General features: G+C 35.6%; 1 protein-coding gene across 6 annotated transcripts in view; it reads right to left on the reverse strand.

Moving 5' to 3' along the window:
• Positions 1-15,514, reverse strand: part of LOC110107195 — a 31,000-nt gene extending 15,486 nt beyond the window's left edge. For 2 of the 6 annotated variants that reach the window (XM_020837384.2, XM_020837382.2), the window contains exons 1-7: positions 15,105-15,513; positions 14,081-14,326; positions 13,104-13,195; positions 12,762-12,864; positions 12,165-12,433; positions 11,932-12,063; positions 11,696-11,818 (exon numbers count right to left, since the gene is read on the reverse strand). In XM_020837384.2, coding sequence (XP_020693043.1) covers positions 11,696-11,818; positions 11,932-12,063; positions 12,165-12,433; positions 12,762-12,864; positions 13,104-13,195; positions 14,081-14,285 — 924 coding nt within the window. In that variant the 5' untranslated portion in view covers positions 14,286-14,326; positions 15,105-15,513. Of the gene's footprint in view, positions 1-11,695; positions 11,819-11,931; positions 12,064-12,164; positions 12,434-12,761; positions 12,865-13,103; positions 13,196-14,080; positions 14,327-15,104 lie in introns of all 6 variants that reach the window. The other 4 variants (XM_020837386.2, XM_020837385.2, XM_020837383.2 and 1 more) reach the window with 4 other exon arrangements.

The raw sequence follows: 15,514 nt of genomic DNA on the forward strand, positions 1-15,514 counted from the left end.
ATATATTATATATATAATATATTATATATTATATAATATATATATATTATATATTATATATATATATGTATATATGTATGGTTGGGGGGGTAAAAAAAAATAATGTATTATTATGTATATGTATATATATATATATATGAAAGTCACATTATAAATGACAAGAGAGTTGGTTGTATTATTATATATATATATATATATATATATATATATATGTATATATATAATATTATAGTATATTATATATTATATATATATAATATAATATTATAATATGTAGTAGTGTGGTGTTGATGTGTGTGTGTTGTGGGAGAAGAGAGAGAGAGGAGAGGAAGATGATAGAGAGAAATGTTGTAAAAAGTAGTCAATATATAAATGACAATGAGTCGGTTGTGTAAATATATATGTGTGTAGTGAGTGTGTAGGAAGATAAGAGAAGAGAGAGAGAGATTTTATTACATGGTTTTATTTTTGATGAATTGTGACAATAAATTACAATTTTATTATTTAATCATAGAAAAAAGATTTCATATCAAAATTATAAGATTAAGTCATCAGAAGCTATGGAATAACTTCACACATTGAGGCTATGAAATATTATTCCTAATTTCATGATTGATTGTTTTACCTATACATGATTATTTATGGTAAAGTCATACCTCTTATTTATTGTTCATGTTTGTATTGCCCATATACTGCATTTATGTTTTAATAAATAGGAGATCTCTCATTGAGTTTAATAAATCATCGTTTTTGCGAAAAACTTTACAATTAATAAGTTTCTTCACCAAATTATTTAGAATGGATAATCTCTACAAAAGCCATACTATGATGGAAATCTCACTACAAAACAAATTTTTCAGTAATATATTTCTACTTGATATTTTTGAGTTTAATATTAGGTAGTGTTGCATTTCACTATTTATATGGATTTGAGTAATTTGCTTATATGTGTTCTCTCATTTACTTTTCAGTTGTTGTGTCTCCATTATAGTTGTAATATTACTATACATAAAACTCTTATTATGATTCTAATCGATACAATAAATTATTATTTATTATTTATGGCTTATCTTAATGTTTACATCGTATTTCTCATATGGAAAAATAATTTATTAACATGAATCTCAATATTGAAGTTTCAGAAGTAAGGATATTCTCTGTAGCTGTGAGGTGTATATTCAACCTAGGGTTTTGATATGACTCACTCATTAGCCTTAAGAGTTTGGGACTTGATGATCGATCATCAGAGTTTATAAGTATCGTTCATATAATTTAAGAAAGAAGTATGATTTCACACATGCCTGGTTTGACTTCATTTTCCTATTATGATGATATACCATGCTTGGCTAAATTAAAGATCACTTAAATTGCCTATAACCCATAGGAACTAGGACTTTACCCCAAAGCATATGGAATCAATGGATCAATTGATCAAGTTACCACTCACTCCTTAGATTAGGGTACACAACAACACATTATTAAGCTCTGTATAGGTTCTCATGAAGAACGTAGGTTGCTACAAAGATCCTCAATCGAGAAGCATAAACAGCCAAAATTCAGGGATTCATGGGTGGATCTTAAATCAGAGTTTTCTTCCATACAACTCTATTACACTTTTATATAAAACGGATGCAACCAAATGTGTAAGTTCAATTTTAAGGCATCTCCATTCTGTTGATATTGTGTAGAGCTAATAGTCTACTCTTTTCAGCATCTATTTCAATGCCTTTAGAAAACCTATTCTCTCTTGCATAACTAAAAACATACTCACACCTTCTCTCAGAATTTAATTTGACCCCATGATTTCCAAGGCCTTCATAGGGTACACTTAACATTTTGACCATAACCAACCAAACATACAATAATCCCTACCATAGTCATGAACGAAGTATTGCCTCTTAAATCAAAGAGTGTTCTTTAAATCATACCCATTATGATCAAATTAACCTTAAGGAGCTTACTGACCTCTTTAGAAATTTTCACCCTCATAATTAAAATCAAATCCTATCGGGATGGCCGCATTCCATTCAAGGAAAATTTTGGTGGCACAAACACTTCAGTCTATCTTCCATATAATCTCTCTAATGAATAATGTAGAAGTGCATTCATTGCAATAATCAATCCATCTATTATAAGCAAAATGCCACAAGCATGACTTTTAAAAGCACCACAAAGGTTTATGAAAATGTATTTTTCCAAAATGCTGACTAATATTAGCCACATCAAATGCGATACATTTTTACTATCAATATTCCATTTCACACATTTAAAGTGAATACTTAGTTAAACAAAATATTTAAATATTATGTTTTGGCATGCAAATGGCCTTAATTATATAATAAATTTACCACAACTTTAATGATTTCACAGCATACATACTATGTATTGTTTTAAATTGGGTTTTTATTTATGTCTAATGTGTTAATGTAGAAGATTGAATTTCACCCTAACCGCTACTCCGAACAACTGAACTTTTCTCGTCATATCTCATGAAACATCCTGTAATATCACCAAAAAACCCACTTCATAATATAAAAGTGATTAGAATGCAAATGATGAATAGAAAAGGAAGTGTACACAATGCCATGAGAATATTCTTTAGGCCTAGGATTTGATCCACAATATAGATGCTCGGGGAAATCAACCGCTTAAAATAAGCATGCAAAGGTTTATATTACAAAAAAACAACCACAACCTACTCTCTTTACATCGCAGGTCCCAACATTTCTCATGAAGAATTCCTTTCCTAAATCATAAGTCTCCACTAATATTTTGAGTATAAAGAACTATCGCAAGCATCAGTTGTGCTAAAAAAGTATTTAATAGCATATGATACATGTTTACAAAGAGAGAGACGAGTGATTCGTTGAATAAGATTAAGATGAGAAAACACTAAAACCAGAGAAGACACTCGCTTATCACAGATTGACAATAATAAGCATTATCAAGTATGGCAACCTGTCCTACTTGAATTGAATTGATTGTTTTCGAGAATCATTGCAACAGTGCCTAACTATAATCAGAAGTAAAGTGCAACTAGCACGTTGCAGCACTATCTCCTTTACAGAGTTTTTGATATATACCATCGGTAGGCTGAAAGTAATTCAGCACGAAACATAAACAAATGTAAAAAATAATAAAAATTAAAATTGGTAAAAACAATTGTTTACATGGTTAATAATGGAGACTTTTAAATAAATAAGCAAATCTCTAAAGCGGCATTACCGTTCACAAGGCTATCAGCATGAGCCAATATAGATTTTTGAATGGAAGGACCTCACAAAACAATATGGAATATGCATTTCTCGTGATGAACTATAAACAATGAATCACAGGAATTTTGCACATTCCATACTTAGCTGCATCAACAACCTTATAAAGGAAAAAATATGTTTATAATTTTATAATATATAACAAATAATCTCATGAAAACAATATTTAGGTGGATTTTATTTAAGAAGGGCACTAATTCTAAGTCTTATGCCATATTTCACATTTTTACTCAATTTCACACACCTGTCGAATACATCTGGATATCAATATGAAAAAATATAAATCAATTAGGAAAGAGTGGTCCACTGACATTACTTTCCACAGTTTGAGCTGTTGAACGAAGTTGGCCTGTTGCTGGCTGATCCATTGGAAGACTATATCTAAACCCCAACATAGTGTTAGCGGAAAGACAAGACTTTTCCCAGTTCCAGGGAGTGCCCAAAAAATCCATCTTGAGTCTAACTGGTCGGAAAAAGCCATTTTCCTCCAAAATTTTTAACCGATATATTGAGATTCATTCAACTCACCTAGTAAGTTAAAAGAATGTGCAAGAGCCCACTAAAAAAGGGGTGCAATGAAAAATATCACCGGATATATAACTATAATTTCGAAGGCGAATCAGGCAAAGCCAACCTAGTAAGTTATCAGGAAATATTATACAATGTATTACTCTTAGAGATAATAGAATAAACTTACAATGATTAGACTATTATCCCCATCAGCTGAAATGTATTTTTAAATCACTGATGGATTATTTCAAATGACTAAAATTTATAAAATAAAAGACTGATATTGATAATTATTTTTCGAATGTAAATAGGAGCTTGTATAGGTGCAAAAGAAAGTCAGATTCACTTGGATGAAATCAAGGTGACCGTTCTTCCTTGACACTGCACAAACCACAGCAAAGTAACAAACAAAGGAGGCCACTTCTCTTGACCATGAGTCTCACAAGCATTGCTCAAACTTTCATCCAGCACAAAGCTGTATGGGATGTTAAAGCGTGATACAAGAATGGAAAGTCTTTTTAATATTATTACCATTAATTTTGTTCATGGAAATTAACATGACACACTAACCCAGGAACGAGCTAGATTTCCCTAAAAACACAAATAAGCCACTTCATAAATATTGTGAACAAAAAATCCTAGACAGGTATTATAGTGACAGAAAGAATGCAGAGACATACATCTAAAGCTGAGCAAATATAAAGTTCGTGAAAAGGTTATCAAGCAACAACAGAGCCATAGTACATCCTAACAAGGATATTGGAACACAAGAGACTGCTGCATCTGGGATGCAACTAGAGCTATGTATCTGTTCCTCTCAAGGCCTTTCCTACTGCAGGCCCTATGACCTGTCGTCTTGGCTTCTGTTTCAATAATAAAGAATTATGAGGTGATGTAGAACCGAACAGCCGAAGGAGCTTCTTAGAGAATTAAAACAGTGAATGAACAAAGTAATTTCAATTAATATCTTTATGAGATAGCAGAAATCCCATTAAAAGAAATCGTGTTATTAACAGCTTAGGCGAAGAAGTATGCGTAGATTGAACCAAAAACTCATGGATAAACAACGATAAGTTAGCAACACCAAAAGCTATTTAACAACCAATCCGTAATTTAATAACGAGAAGTTCACCTTGGGGATTAACCACTCAACTAAACTAGCGTAGCGGGAGAGATTTTTCAGAACACCAAACCGATGCCACGAGGAAGGCGCACATGCCAAGTCTTGAGCCACGGAGAGGTTGCCGGTGTGGAGGAAACACGGGCGGCGTGCTTTCAATTAGTTCACTCGGTAATCTCGGGAACCACTCGTTCTATGATGTCGTCCGATTGAGCGTGGTAGGATTGCGGTCAAGTAGTTCTCCACCGTTTCATCGATCCAAACCGACGTCAAAGCAAGGGAGAGCGGATGGGGTTGAATATATCCCTCGTGTCTCGAGCCACCAATCCACTATCAAAGCTCCGGATCCGCCATGCATCATTGAAATTAGAGGTGGGAAATTGCCTCGCCCTACTTTTCTCTTGGCTTCTCAATTCAACAAAAGAAGGGAGAGAGAAAACGGCGGTCCGGCGGGATTCACCATGGAGAGAGGGGAAAGCCAGGCGGGGTGGCAAGGATGGAGAGGAGCGATGGTTTAAGAGAAATTAGGCTTAGTGGAGAGTGTAGAGGAGGAATTTTAATCAAAATCTAAATGAAATTAATTTCAGGAATTTATTATTAATAATTGAGAGGGATATATTGACTTGGATTATTTGAATTGTACAATATACCAGAGGGGAGTTATGCGGTTTAATTGTAATTGGGGAATTAATGGAGGAGTTAAAAGGAAAGGGGAGGTCCGTGGCCGGTTTCATAAGAGAGTACGGAGGGATTCATTTTAATAACCTGATAATTAACTTTCAGGTTTTAATGGAATATAGGAGGGAAAAATAAGGTAATTTCGAAATTCGATTTCAAATTCAAAGCGCGTCATTCAATGCCCTAATGATGGCATTAATGGGGCTCCATCCAAACAGAAGAGGCCGGACGGCATGCTAAGGGAGAGAGGGGGAAATCCAAGGGAATAAGCTTCAATTGCGATAATGATGGATCGTATCGGCAATAGTTCCAAGCCTTCTTCCCTCTCTCCCTATTGCTACAACATCATCTCAATCTAAATCGATTGAAATTGAATTCATCATGAAAAACTTTCCGAAATTTGATTCCAACCTTCACGCGACCAAGTAATTGAAATTTGAAAATCATATATTTCAAAATTTTGAAGCAAGCGGAAGGAGGGGTTTGTTCATGAACGGGTGGGTAGGAAATCAGCTATCGGCAAAGGGGTGGCTCGGCCTGTGACCGTGGAGTGCCGGCGGTGGGCTTTCCAAGGGGCGGCGGCAACTTGGTTAGAGGTCGAGATAATCCACCAAGGATGTGAGACCTTTCCGAGGTTGTATGTCGGAGCCTTTGCTCGACGACGTTAACCTGTATGGAAGAGGTCGAGAGAATCCACCAAGGATGTGAGACCTATCCGAGGTTGTATGTCGGAGCCTTTGCTCAACGACGTTAACCTGTATGGAAGAGGTCGAGAGAATCCACCAAGGATGTGAGACCTATCCGAGGTTGTATGTCGGAGCCTTTGCTCGACCACGTTAACTTGTGTGGAAGAGGTCGAGATAATCCACCAAGGATATGAGACCTATTCGAGGTTATATATCGGAGCCTTTGTTCGACAACATTAACTTATGTAGAAGAGGTTGAATCAAATCCCCCTGAGATTGATTTTGCTTTGATTTGGAGGGGGAGAACGCCGCGTGTATCCTGAATCAAAAGTAAAGAAGGGTTTATCTTTAGACCGTTATTGTCTTTTTGAGGTCGAGATTAAGACATTGTCCAAGGAGTAGAAGTCCAGCAAGGGACTATATAAAGCTTAAAATTGATTAGAAGTATCCTTGCATTTGCTCGGATTTTCCTGAAATATCATCTTGATGTTAAAAGTATTGGATGATCTATTTGACTATGGTTGGATTTAAAGTTGTGCCAAAGTCCGCATCCGATTCTTATGAAATTGATGCTATGAGTGATCTTATGAGATTGGAGCACTAATTGCCCCCCAGTCGGGAATCACGTTTTGCACAAATTACGTCAAACTATTACGTCATGGAGTATTCACGGCGGTAGAGAAATATATAGTTTAGCATCTTATCATCGTATGAAGATCCAGCACATAATCAAATAGGTGATAGGGTCTAGCATTTATGAGATACGAAAGTTTTTAAGTGGAAAACCCAAGAAAATGGGGAAAATTGTGGGCCCTAGCCCAATTTGAATGAATCCGCTAATATTGCAATTGATTATAAATGAGGCCATTCCTTGGGTGAAGACCTTAGTTTTATGTACATATTATTGAGTACATTACATGATGTGAATACAAAGAGTCATTGTTGATGTATTCATTTGGTCGGAAGAGTCGTAGTTGGTGGGCGACGTAAGTCAGGAGGACTGTAGTCAACTGGTGACAGATGTCAGAAGGATCGTAGTCGGTGAGCGACGTAAGTCAAAAGGATTGTAGTCGGCTGGCGAGGGAGGTCGGAAGGACTTTAGTCGGTGAGCGACATAAGTCAGAAGGATCGTAGTCGGCTGGTGATGGAGGTCGGAAGGACTGCAGTCAGTGAGCGACGTAAGCCAGAAGGACCATAGTCGACTGGCGATAGAGGTCGGAAGGACTGTAATCGGTGAGCGACATAAGTCAGAAGGATCGTAGTCGGCTGACAATGGAGGTCGGAAGGACGACTTTAGTCGGTGAGTTATGTAAGTCAGAAGGACCGTTGTTGGCTAGCGACAGAGGTTGGAAGGACTATAGTCGGTGAGTGACATAAGTCAGAAGGGTCGTAGTCGGCTGGCGACGGAGGTCGGAAAACTTTAGTCGGTGAGTGACGTAAGAAGGACCGTAGTCAGCTGGCGATGGAGGTCGGAAAGATTGTAGTCGGTGAGCAACATAAGTCAGAAGGACCGTAGTCGGCTGACGACGAAGGTCAGAAGAACTGTAGTAGGGTAGAAATCTAGTAATGTATACAAATACAACATCAGATAAATGTCCTGCAAAAATTTAACGACGGACAGAAGTCCGGCGTCGGGTAGAAATCTGATAACCAGTGGAGGTCTGACGTCGGGTAGAAGTCCAACGTTAGTTGGAGCCCGAGGAGAACTTCAGCGTTAGATGGTATTTAGGAAGAACTCCGGAGTCACTTGGAGTTCGGGTGAAACTACGGTGTAACTTGGAAGTCAGGAGGAATTCCAGCGTCACTTGGAGGTCGGGCGGAATTCTGGCATCACTTGGGCGGAGTTTCCGGCATCTTCTCCTCTTCTTCCTTCATTCTTACTTGGTCTATTTATAGATTTTTTGAGTGGCATGGCCCATAAATAGATGAGAGATCAGAGGCGAATATGGAGTGGTTCAGATGAATGGCCGATATTGAATCCTTTGATCGTAGACAGTTTATCAAGCATTTGAACGTCTTAATGACTTCAGAATTTGGCGATCTTGGGCTCGTTGGATTCTTCTAGTCGAGCTGCTCGATTCGATTATAAGTCGGTCATGTTTGGAAACCGTTTGGTAACCCAAATTGTGGTTTGAACCTTCCAACAGCACTTCGGGTTCTTGATTTGGACTCATTTTGGCTCGGATTGAGTCGAATTTGGTGTAATTGGGTTTGTATTTATGAGACGCTCAATTTGACTGTAAGTTTACGGAAATCGGAGTTCAGGTAACCCCAGATTTAATTTTTGAAATTTATGGCTTGATTTTTACCTCAAGATTCGTGCCCGATCAAGATAATTTATTGATAACATATCAAAACTAAATGTATAATCAAATATCCAAAAAATTAGGTTCAAGAAAAGTCAGCCCAGTTCAAGCTAACTTGGAGTTGTTCAAGCGAAGTCGACCCAATTTGCTATATCTCAACTATATAGAAAATTACCTCAAGCAGGTAACTATGACTTATGAACTTGCTCTAAACAAATATGTACAACCTATCAATTAGGCCCTAACAACTACTCAAGTGGGCAAGATATTTCATATGAAAAATTGTTGATTGGTTATTCGACTATTTATTGAATATATATATATATATATATAAAGTCAATTATAAATGACAGATGAGTCGGTTGTATATATATATATATATATATATGTGTGTGTGTGTGTGTTTGTGAGAGAGAGAGAGAGAGGGAAAGAGAGAGAGATTGTAATAAATATGTGAAAAGTCAATTATAAATGACAGATGAGTCGGTTGTGTATATATATATATATATATATATGTGTGTGTGTGTGTGTAAGAGTAAGAGAGAGAGAGAGAGAGAGATTGTATTACAATGGTTATTATTTTGATGTTGTGACAATAAAATTACAATTTTATTATTTTCATAGAAAAAGATTATCTATACAACAATATTATAGATTATCTCAGAACATATGATACTCTCCCATTGAGGCTATGAATATTATTCTAATTTCATGATTGATGTTTTACTATACTATTATTTCATGGTATATCATGCCTCTTTTATTGTTCATGTTGTATGCCCCAATAGCTTGCCATTTATGTTTTAATAAATAGGAGTTTCTCATTGAGTTTAAAATATCACTCGTTTCTTGGAAAACTTTTACAATAATAAGTTCTACCAAATTACTTGATGGATCATCTCTACAAAAGCCATACTTGATGGATCTTCACTACAAAAACAAAATTTTCAGTAATATTATTTCACTTGATATTTTTGAGTTTATATTGTAGTTTGCATTTATATTTATATTGGATTTGAGTAATCTTTGCTTATATTGTGTTCTCTCATTTACTTATCAGTTGTTGTGTCTCTCATTATAGTTGTTAATTCTATACTGTACTCTTATTATGATTCTATCGATGCAATAATTTTTATTTATTTTTTGCTTACTCTTACATGTTCTACTCGTAATTTCTCATAAATGAAAATCCATTTAAGTACAACACGAGTATAATCGATCTTGAATTTTGAAGTTTATTTCAAGAGTAAAGGTCAACCTTTTCATCATGTCCTAAGCTGTTGAGGTGTTACCTTTCGAACCTAGGGTTTGATATGACCCTCCTCATTAGCCTTAGAGTTTGGGACTTGTGTCGATCATAGAGTTTAAGATCGTTCATAAGGTTTAAGAAATATGTCAGCCATAAGGTCTATGACTCATTCCCCTATATGAGATAACTCATGATTGCTAATAAAGATCATTAAATTGCCTCATAACTAGGTGAACTAGGGCTTTGACAACCCAAAGCAATGGAATCATGGGATATTGATCAAGTTCACCCTCCACTCCTTAGATTAGGGTCACAACAACATTATTTAGCTTGTAAGGTTCTCATGAAAGAAGTAGGTTGCTAACAAAGATCCTCAATCAGAGCTATAACAGCCAAAATATCAAGGATTCATGGGTGGATCTTAATCAGAGTTTTCTTCCCTCACTCTATTCACTCTTATATAACAGCAGGTGCAACCAAAGGTGTAAGTCCAATTTAGGCATCTCCATTCGGTGATTGTGTAGCTATAAGTCTCTCTTTCACATCTATTTCAATGCCTTTGAGCCTATTCTCTTTGATTCCTAAAAAACATCTCACACCTTCATCCTCAGATTATATTTGACCTGATTTCCATAGAGCCTTCATAGGGTACACTTAAATTTTGACCTAATCTAGGGCATGAAAGATTGAAGTTTTCTCTTAGCCTCTTAGTTCTTTCTCTTGTTTTTTCTAGGGTTTGTAGTGGGAGACCTTGTCCTTCTCGAAGTGGACAAATTGTATCTTGTTTCTCTTGGATTTTGAATGCAAACTTTCTTGTTCTTCCTCTCATCTCTCTTGTGTTGATTTTTGCCTTGGATTTGGAAGAGAAATTTCTTCTTTGGAAGAGCATTAGGGCAAATCCTAACTTGGGAACCCTAAGGCGTATCACCTACCTAGTCTGAACTCAAGTATTGCCTTCTTAATCAAGAGTATTCTTAAATATATCCATGATGTCATTAACCTTAGGAGCTTACTCCTTTAGGAAATCTTTACCCTCATAATTAAAATAAATCCTATTGGGAGCCGCATTCCCTTCAAGGAAAATCTTTGTGGCACAAGCATTCAGTCTATCTTCCATTAATCTCTATGAATATGTAGAGTGCATTCATTAGCAATAATCAATCCTCTATTATAGTGCCACGAGCATCTTTTAAAGCACACAAAGGTTTATGAAAATTATTTTTCAAAAAATTGATGACTAAAATACTCAAATGCATCATTAATAATTTTACTATCAATATTCCATTTCACATCATTTAAAGTGATACTTGTACAATATTATATATGTTTGCATGCAAATGGCTTAAAACATAAAAAATTACAATTATGTAGTGTACGCTAATTTTGTTTTATTGGGTTTTAATTTCTATGTTGTTAATGAGTTTGAATTTCCCTAACCGCTCTCTAATCTCTATTTCTCTCTATCCCTGAAACCTCTAATTCCAAAACCCCTCTAACATATATAAAATGTATTACATGCATGAAGAAAGAGAAAGTTCACATGCATGTAAATTTCTTAGGCTCGGATTTGATCCAATTTAGAGCTCCATCATCCGCTTAAATATCTGCCAAGTTTTTTACAAAAAAACAACCCCAACCCTACTCCCTTCATCATCCCCACATATTCTCATGAAGAAGGCTTCCTAAATCTAAGTCTCCACTAAATTTTGGTATAAAAGCAACTATCGCAAGCATCAGTGTGCTAAAAAGTATTTAAAGCAATGAACATGTTTACAAAGAGAGAGACAAGGACTTGGAATAAGATTGTGGAAACCTAAAACCAAGAAAGAAGTGCTTCTTCACAGATGCAATATAGCATTAATCAAGTATGGCACCTGTCCTACTTGATTGATTTGATTGTTTTCGAGAATCATTGCAACGTTCCTAACTAGATCAGAAGATAAGTGCACTAGCCGCTGCAAGCACTTCTCCTTTACAGTTTTGATAATCCATGGCGGCTGAAAAGTTCAACAGCAAAAAAACAAATGTAAATAATAAAATAAATTGGTAAAAACAATGTTTTATGTTAATATGAGATTTAAATAAAATGCAACTCCTCTAAAGCGCTTACCGTCACAAGGCAATCAGCATGGCCAATATATTTTTGAATGGAAGGACTCTCACAAACAATATGACTTGCTCGGGAACCTATAAACCAATGATCCAGGAATTTTGCACCTTCCCTACTAGCTGCATCAACAACCTATAAAGGAAAAATATGATATAGATATATAATTTATTAATATAAAACAAATATTTGCAATATTTTATTTAGAAGGGCACATTCAATTGATGCCATTTTACCTTTTTCCTCAATTCAACTGATACATCTGGATCAATGAAAATAAAATCATTGGAAAAGAGTGGTCCACTGCTACATTCTTTCCACAGTGGCTGTTGAAGAAGTTGCCCTGTGCTGCTGATCCCATTGGAAGACTTATCAACCCCAACATGTGTTAGCGGAAGACAAGACTTTTCAGTTCCAGGGAGGCCAAAAAATCCATCTGAGTCTACTGGTGGAAAGCCATTTTCTCCAAAATTTTTAACGATATATTGAGATTCATTCAACCTCACTATAAAAGTTAAAGAAATGTGCAGAGCCACTAAGAAAAGGGGTATGAAAAATATCCACGATATACTAATTTTCGAAGGCGAATCAGGCAAAAGCCCAACCTAGTAAGTTATAGTAATAATGTTATATAGAGTTATTTAGATAAACTAAAAATTAGATTGCTACCAACATCAGCTGAAATGTATTTTTTAAATCAGCTGATGTGATTATTTCAAATGACTAAAATTTATAAAATAAAAGACTGAATATTTGATATTATTTTCGAAGTAAAATAGGAGCTTGTATAGTGCAAAGAAAGTCAAATTCACTTGGATAAAATCAAGGCTGACCGTTCTTCCTGACACTGTCAACAAACCAACCCAAAGTAACAACAAAGAGGCCACTTCTTTGACCATGCTTCAAAGCATGCTCAAACTTTCTCCCAGCAAAGCTGTATGGATGTTAAGGTGACAAAAGATGGAATTTTATATTATTACACATTAATTTTGCTTCATGAAATTATACATGATCACTAACCAGGTACGAGTAGATTGTCCCAAAAACACCAAAAGCCATCATAAAATTGAACAAAAATCTGACAGGATATGTGCGCAAGAATGAGAGACTACTTAAGCTGAGCAAATAAAGTTTAAAGGTATCAACAACAACAATGGCACCGTCTAACAGGATATCTGGACCACAAGATGCGTGCATCTGGGATGCAAACTAGAGCTGTACTGACCTCCAAGCCTTTCTACTGCAGCCATGACCTGTCGTCTTGCTTCTGTTTCATAATAAGATTATGAGGATGATAAAACTGTTGAAGTTAATTAAAAAGTTAAAACGAACAGCAGGATAATCCATTTAAAGTTCTAACTAGAAGAAAAAAAATCTAATTATCCAATAAATGCATTAATAGCTAGCTAATAACTAATAAGATTATGAGGATGATAAAACTGTTGAGGATGAGCAATAAATGCATTAATAGCCATGACCTGTCGTCTTGCTTCTGTTTCATAATAAGATTATGAGGATGATAAAACTGTTGAAGTTAATTAAAAAGTTAAAACGAACAGCAGGATAATCCATTTAAAGTTCTAACTAGAAGAAAAAAAAAATCTAATTATCAAATAAATGCATTAATAGCTAGCTAATAACTAATAAGCCATAATACAAAGCTTGACCTGATCAATATTTTTTCAACTAACTAGGTTCCATTATTCCATGCATATCATATGTTTGTTTAAGAAAAAAAAAAGTTAAGCAAAACTTAGTCTACCCATCAAAAATCAGTGGAAAGTTAAACACCAAATTAAGACATACTTCAGTGCGTTGGATAGAAGCCATTTCTTTCAAAAACCAGAAGTTCCAGCATCTTTTGAAAATCAAACAACAATGTCAGGGGTTTGAATCACTCCTCATAACCACTGGACTTGCACTGAGATATAGCCAACAGGTCAACTAAAATATGCAAAACTGCTATTATAGCCTATAGGAAGTATCTCATAACCAGATATTTTTATATTTCTTTTTTTTTTCTTGTTGAAATTTTTCAAGAGACCAAAAAGCATCTATTAAGCGTCTCTTCCAACAACTTAGATTCAATAATCAAGAAAACTGCTAGAAATATACTGCATAAATAAAATTTAAAATTTAGACAAGAAATTACCTTTAGAGAGACCAGTCACGCATATGACAAGACCGCTAAAGGGTCCAATTTTTGCAGGACCAACGGACCCGGAAATGGTTGAAGAAGATGAAGACAGAAACTCTGAGGATTTCATACTTGTAATGCTTGTAACAGAATTGACAGTGCTCAAAAAGAGCCTTGAGCATCCCTTGCTGCCAATCACTTCAACTATCCCTCCATCCATAAAAGAAAAATCTCCAGTACAACATGGGCCAACAATATCAACTAAGAAAAGAAACCATACACCATCAGAAAAAAAATTATTAAGATTCCCATTTGCAATATGTCTTTGCTGGAAAATTAAAAAAGTCCAATTCACCAATAAAATTGAAAGCCCGCATCACCAGACCTAGCAAAATAGCTATTTATGTCAGACATATTATTCAATTGGGTCACTCCAGATCAAACATGGGAGGAGGCAGGGAAACTCCAAGTTCATTATAAAAATGAAATAGGTTTTGCAAACTGGAAAAATCAAATATCAGCACGGAATGGAAAAACTATATATATATATATATATATATATACAGAAAATCCCTTTAAAATTGCAAGTGGTGGAATAATTATCCCAAAATTATTTCAAGATTATAAGAGATGCAAGCACCTTTAAAAACGTGTTACCGAAGTGTTTTATTTTTCGAACTTAATCATGTATTCACTTTAATCAAGTTAAATTTTCAAGGGAAAACCTCCGCAAATTCTCATGATCATCCGCAGCAACAAAACCTAACACACCGAGTACCCAAAACCCTAGCCCGAAGGAAATGTAACCTGTAAAACAGAAATAAAAAAAATCTAACTATTCTAAAGCACGATCAATTGCCCTATAAATCACACAAAAATGTGAGCTAGTATTTCAAATCTCAATTTCCCGCCAACAAAAGTAAAAGACCAAAATCAGGAACGACAAATGAACTTATACAGATCAGTTCCAGTCTTCCAGACGATAATATTCAGAAATAAAACCATAAGCAATACTCAGGAAGTCATAAGACAGACTCACCTTATATAAGCAGAGATTTTCCGAAGTAAACGATTTGACTGGCCGCTCAAACAGCAACAAAAATCTCAAAAACTCTCCATTTACTATCCGGATGCGAAACTGGAAGAATACGACCAGGACTACAGAGTATCGCACAAAAATAAGCTAAACAAGATGACGTGGAGGGCCGACTACTCAAGTCTGATGATAATTTTCACCGTCGTATCGAGATCGAGATCCGAGAAATCAATCGAGAGTTCTTATCCAGCCTCTAACGAGAGGATTGGATAAGAACAACTTGTTCGGGAAAAAGTGCGCGCTCTCTTCTTCGATGCAGACCTTCCCGCTGTTGCTGCGGAGGCGGCCGAGGCAGGACCGCACAAGCCTCAGGCTTCGAACTGAACGGCTTTGTTGAAAACAAAAGTTTGTGT

The sequence above is a fragment of the Dendrobium catenatum genome, unplaced genomic scaffold, assembly GCF_001605985.2.
Source record: "Dendrobium catenatum unplaced genomic scaffold, ASM160598v2 original_scaffold_218076, whole genome shotgun sequence".
Classification (NCBI taxonomy): Eukaryota; Viridiplantae; Streptophyta; class Magnoliopsida; order Asparagales; family Orchidaceae; genus Dendrobium; species Dendrobium catenatum.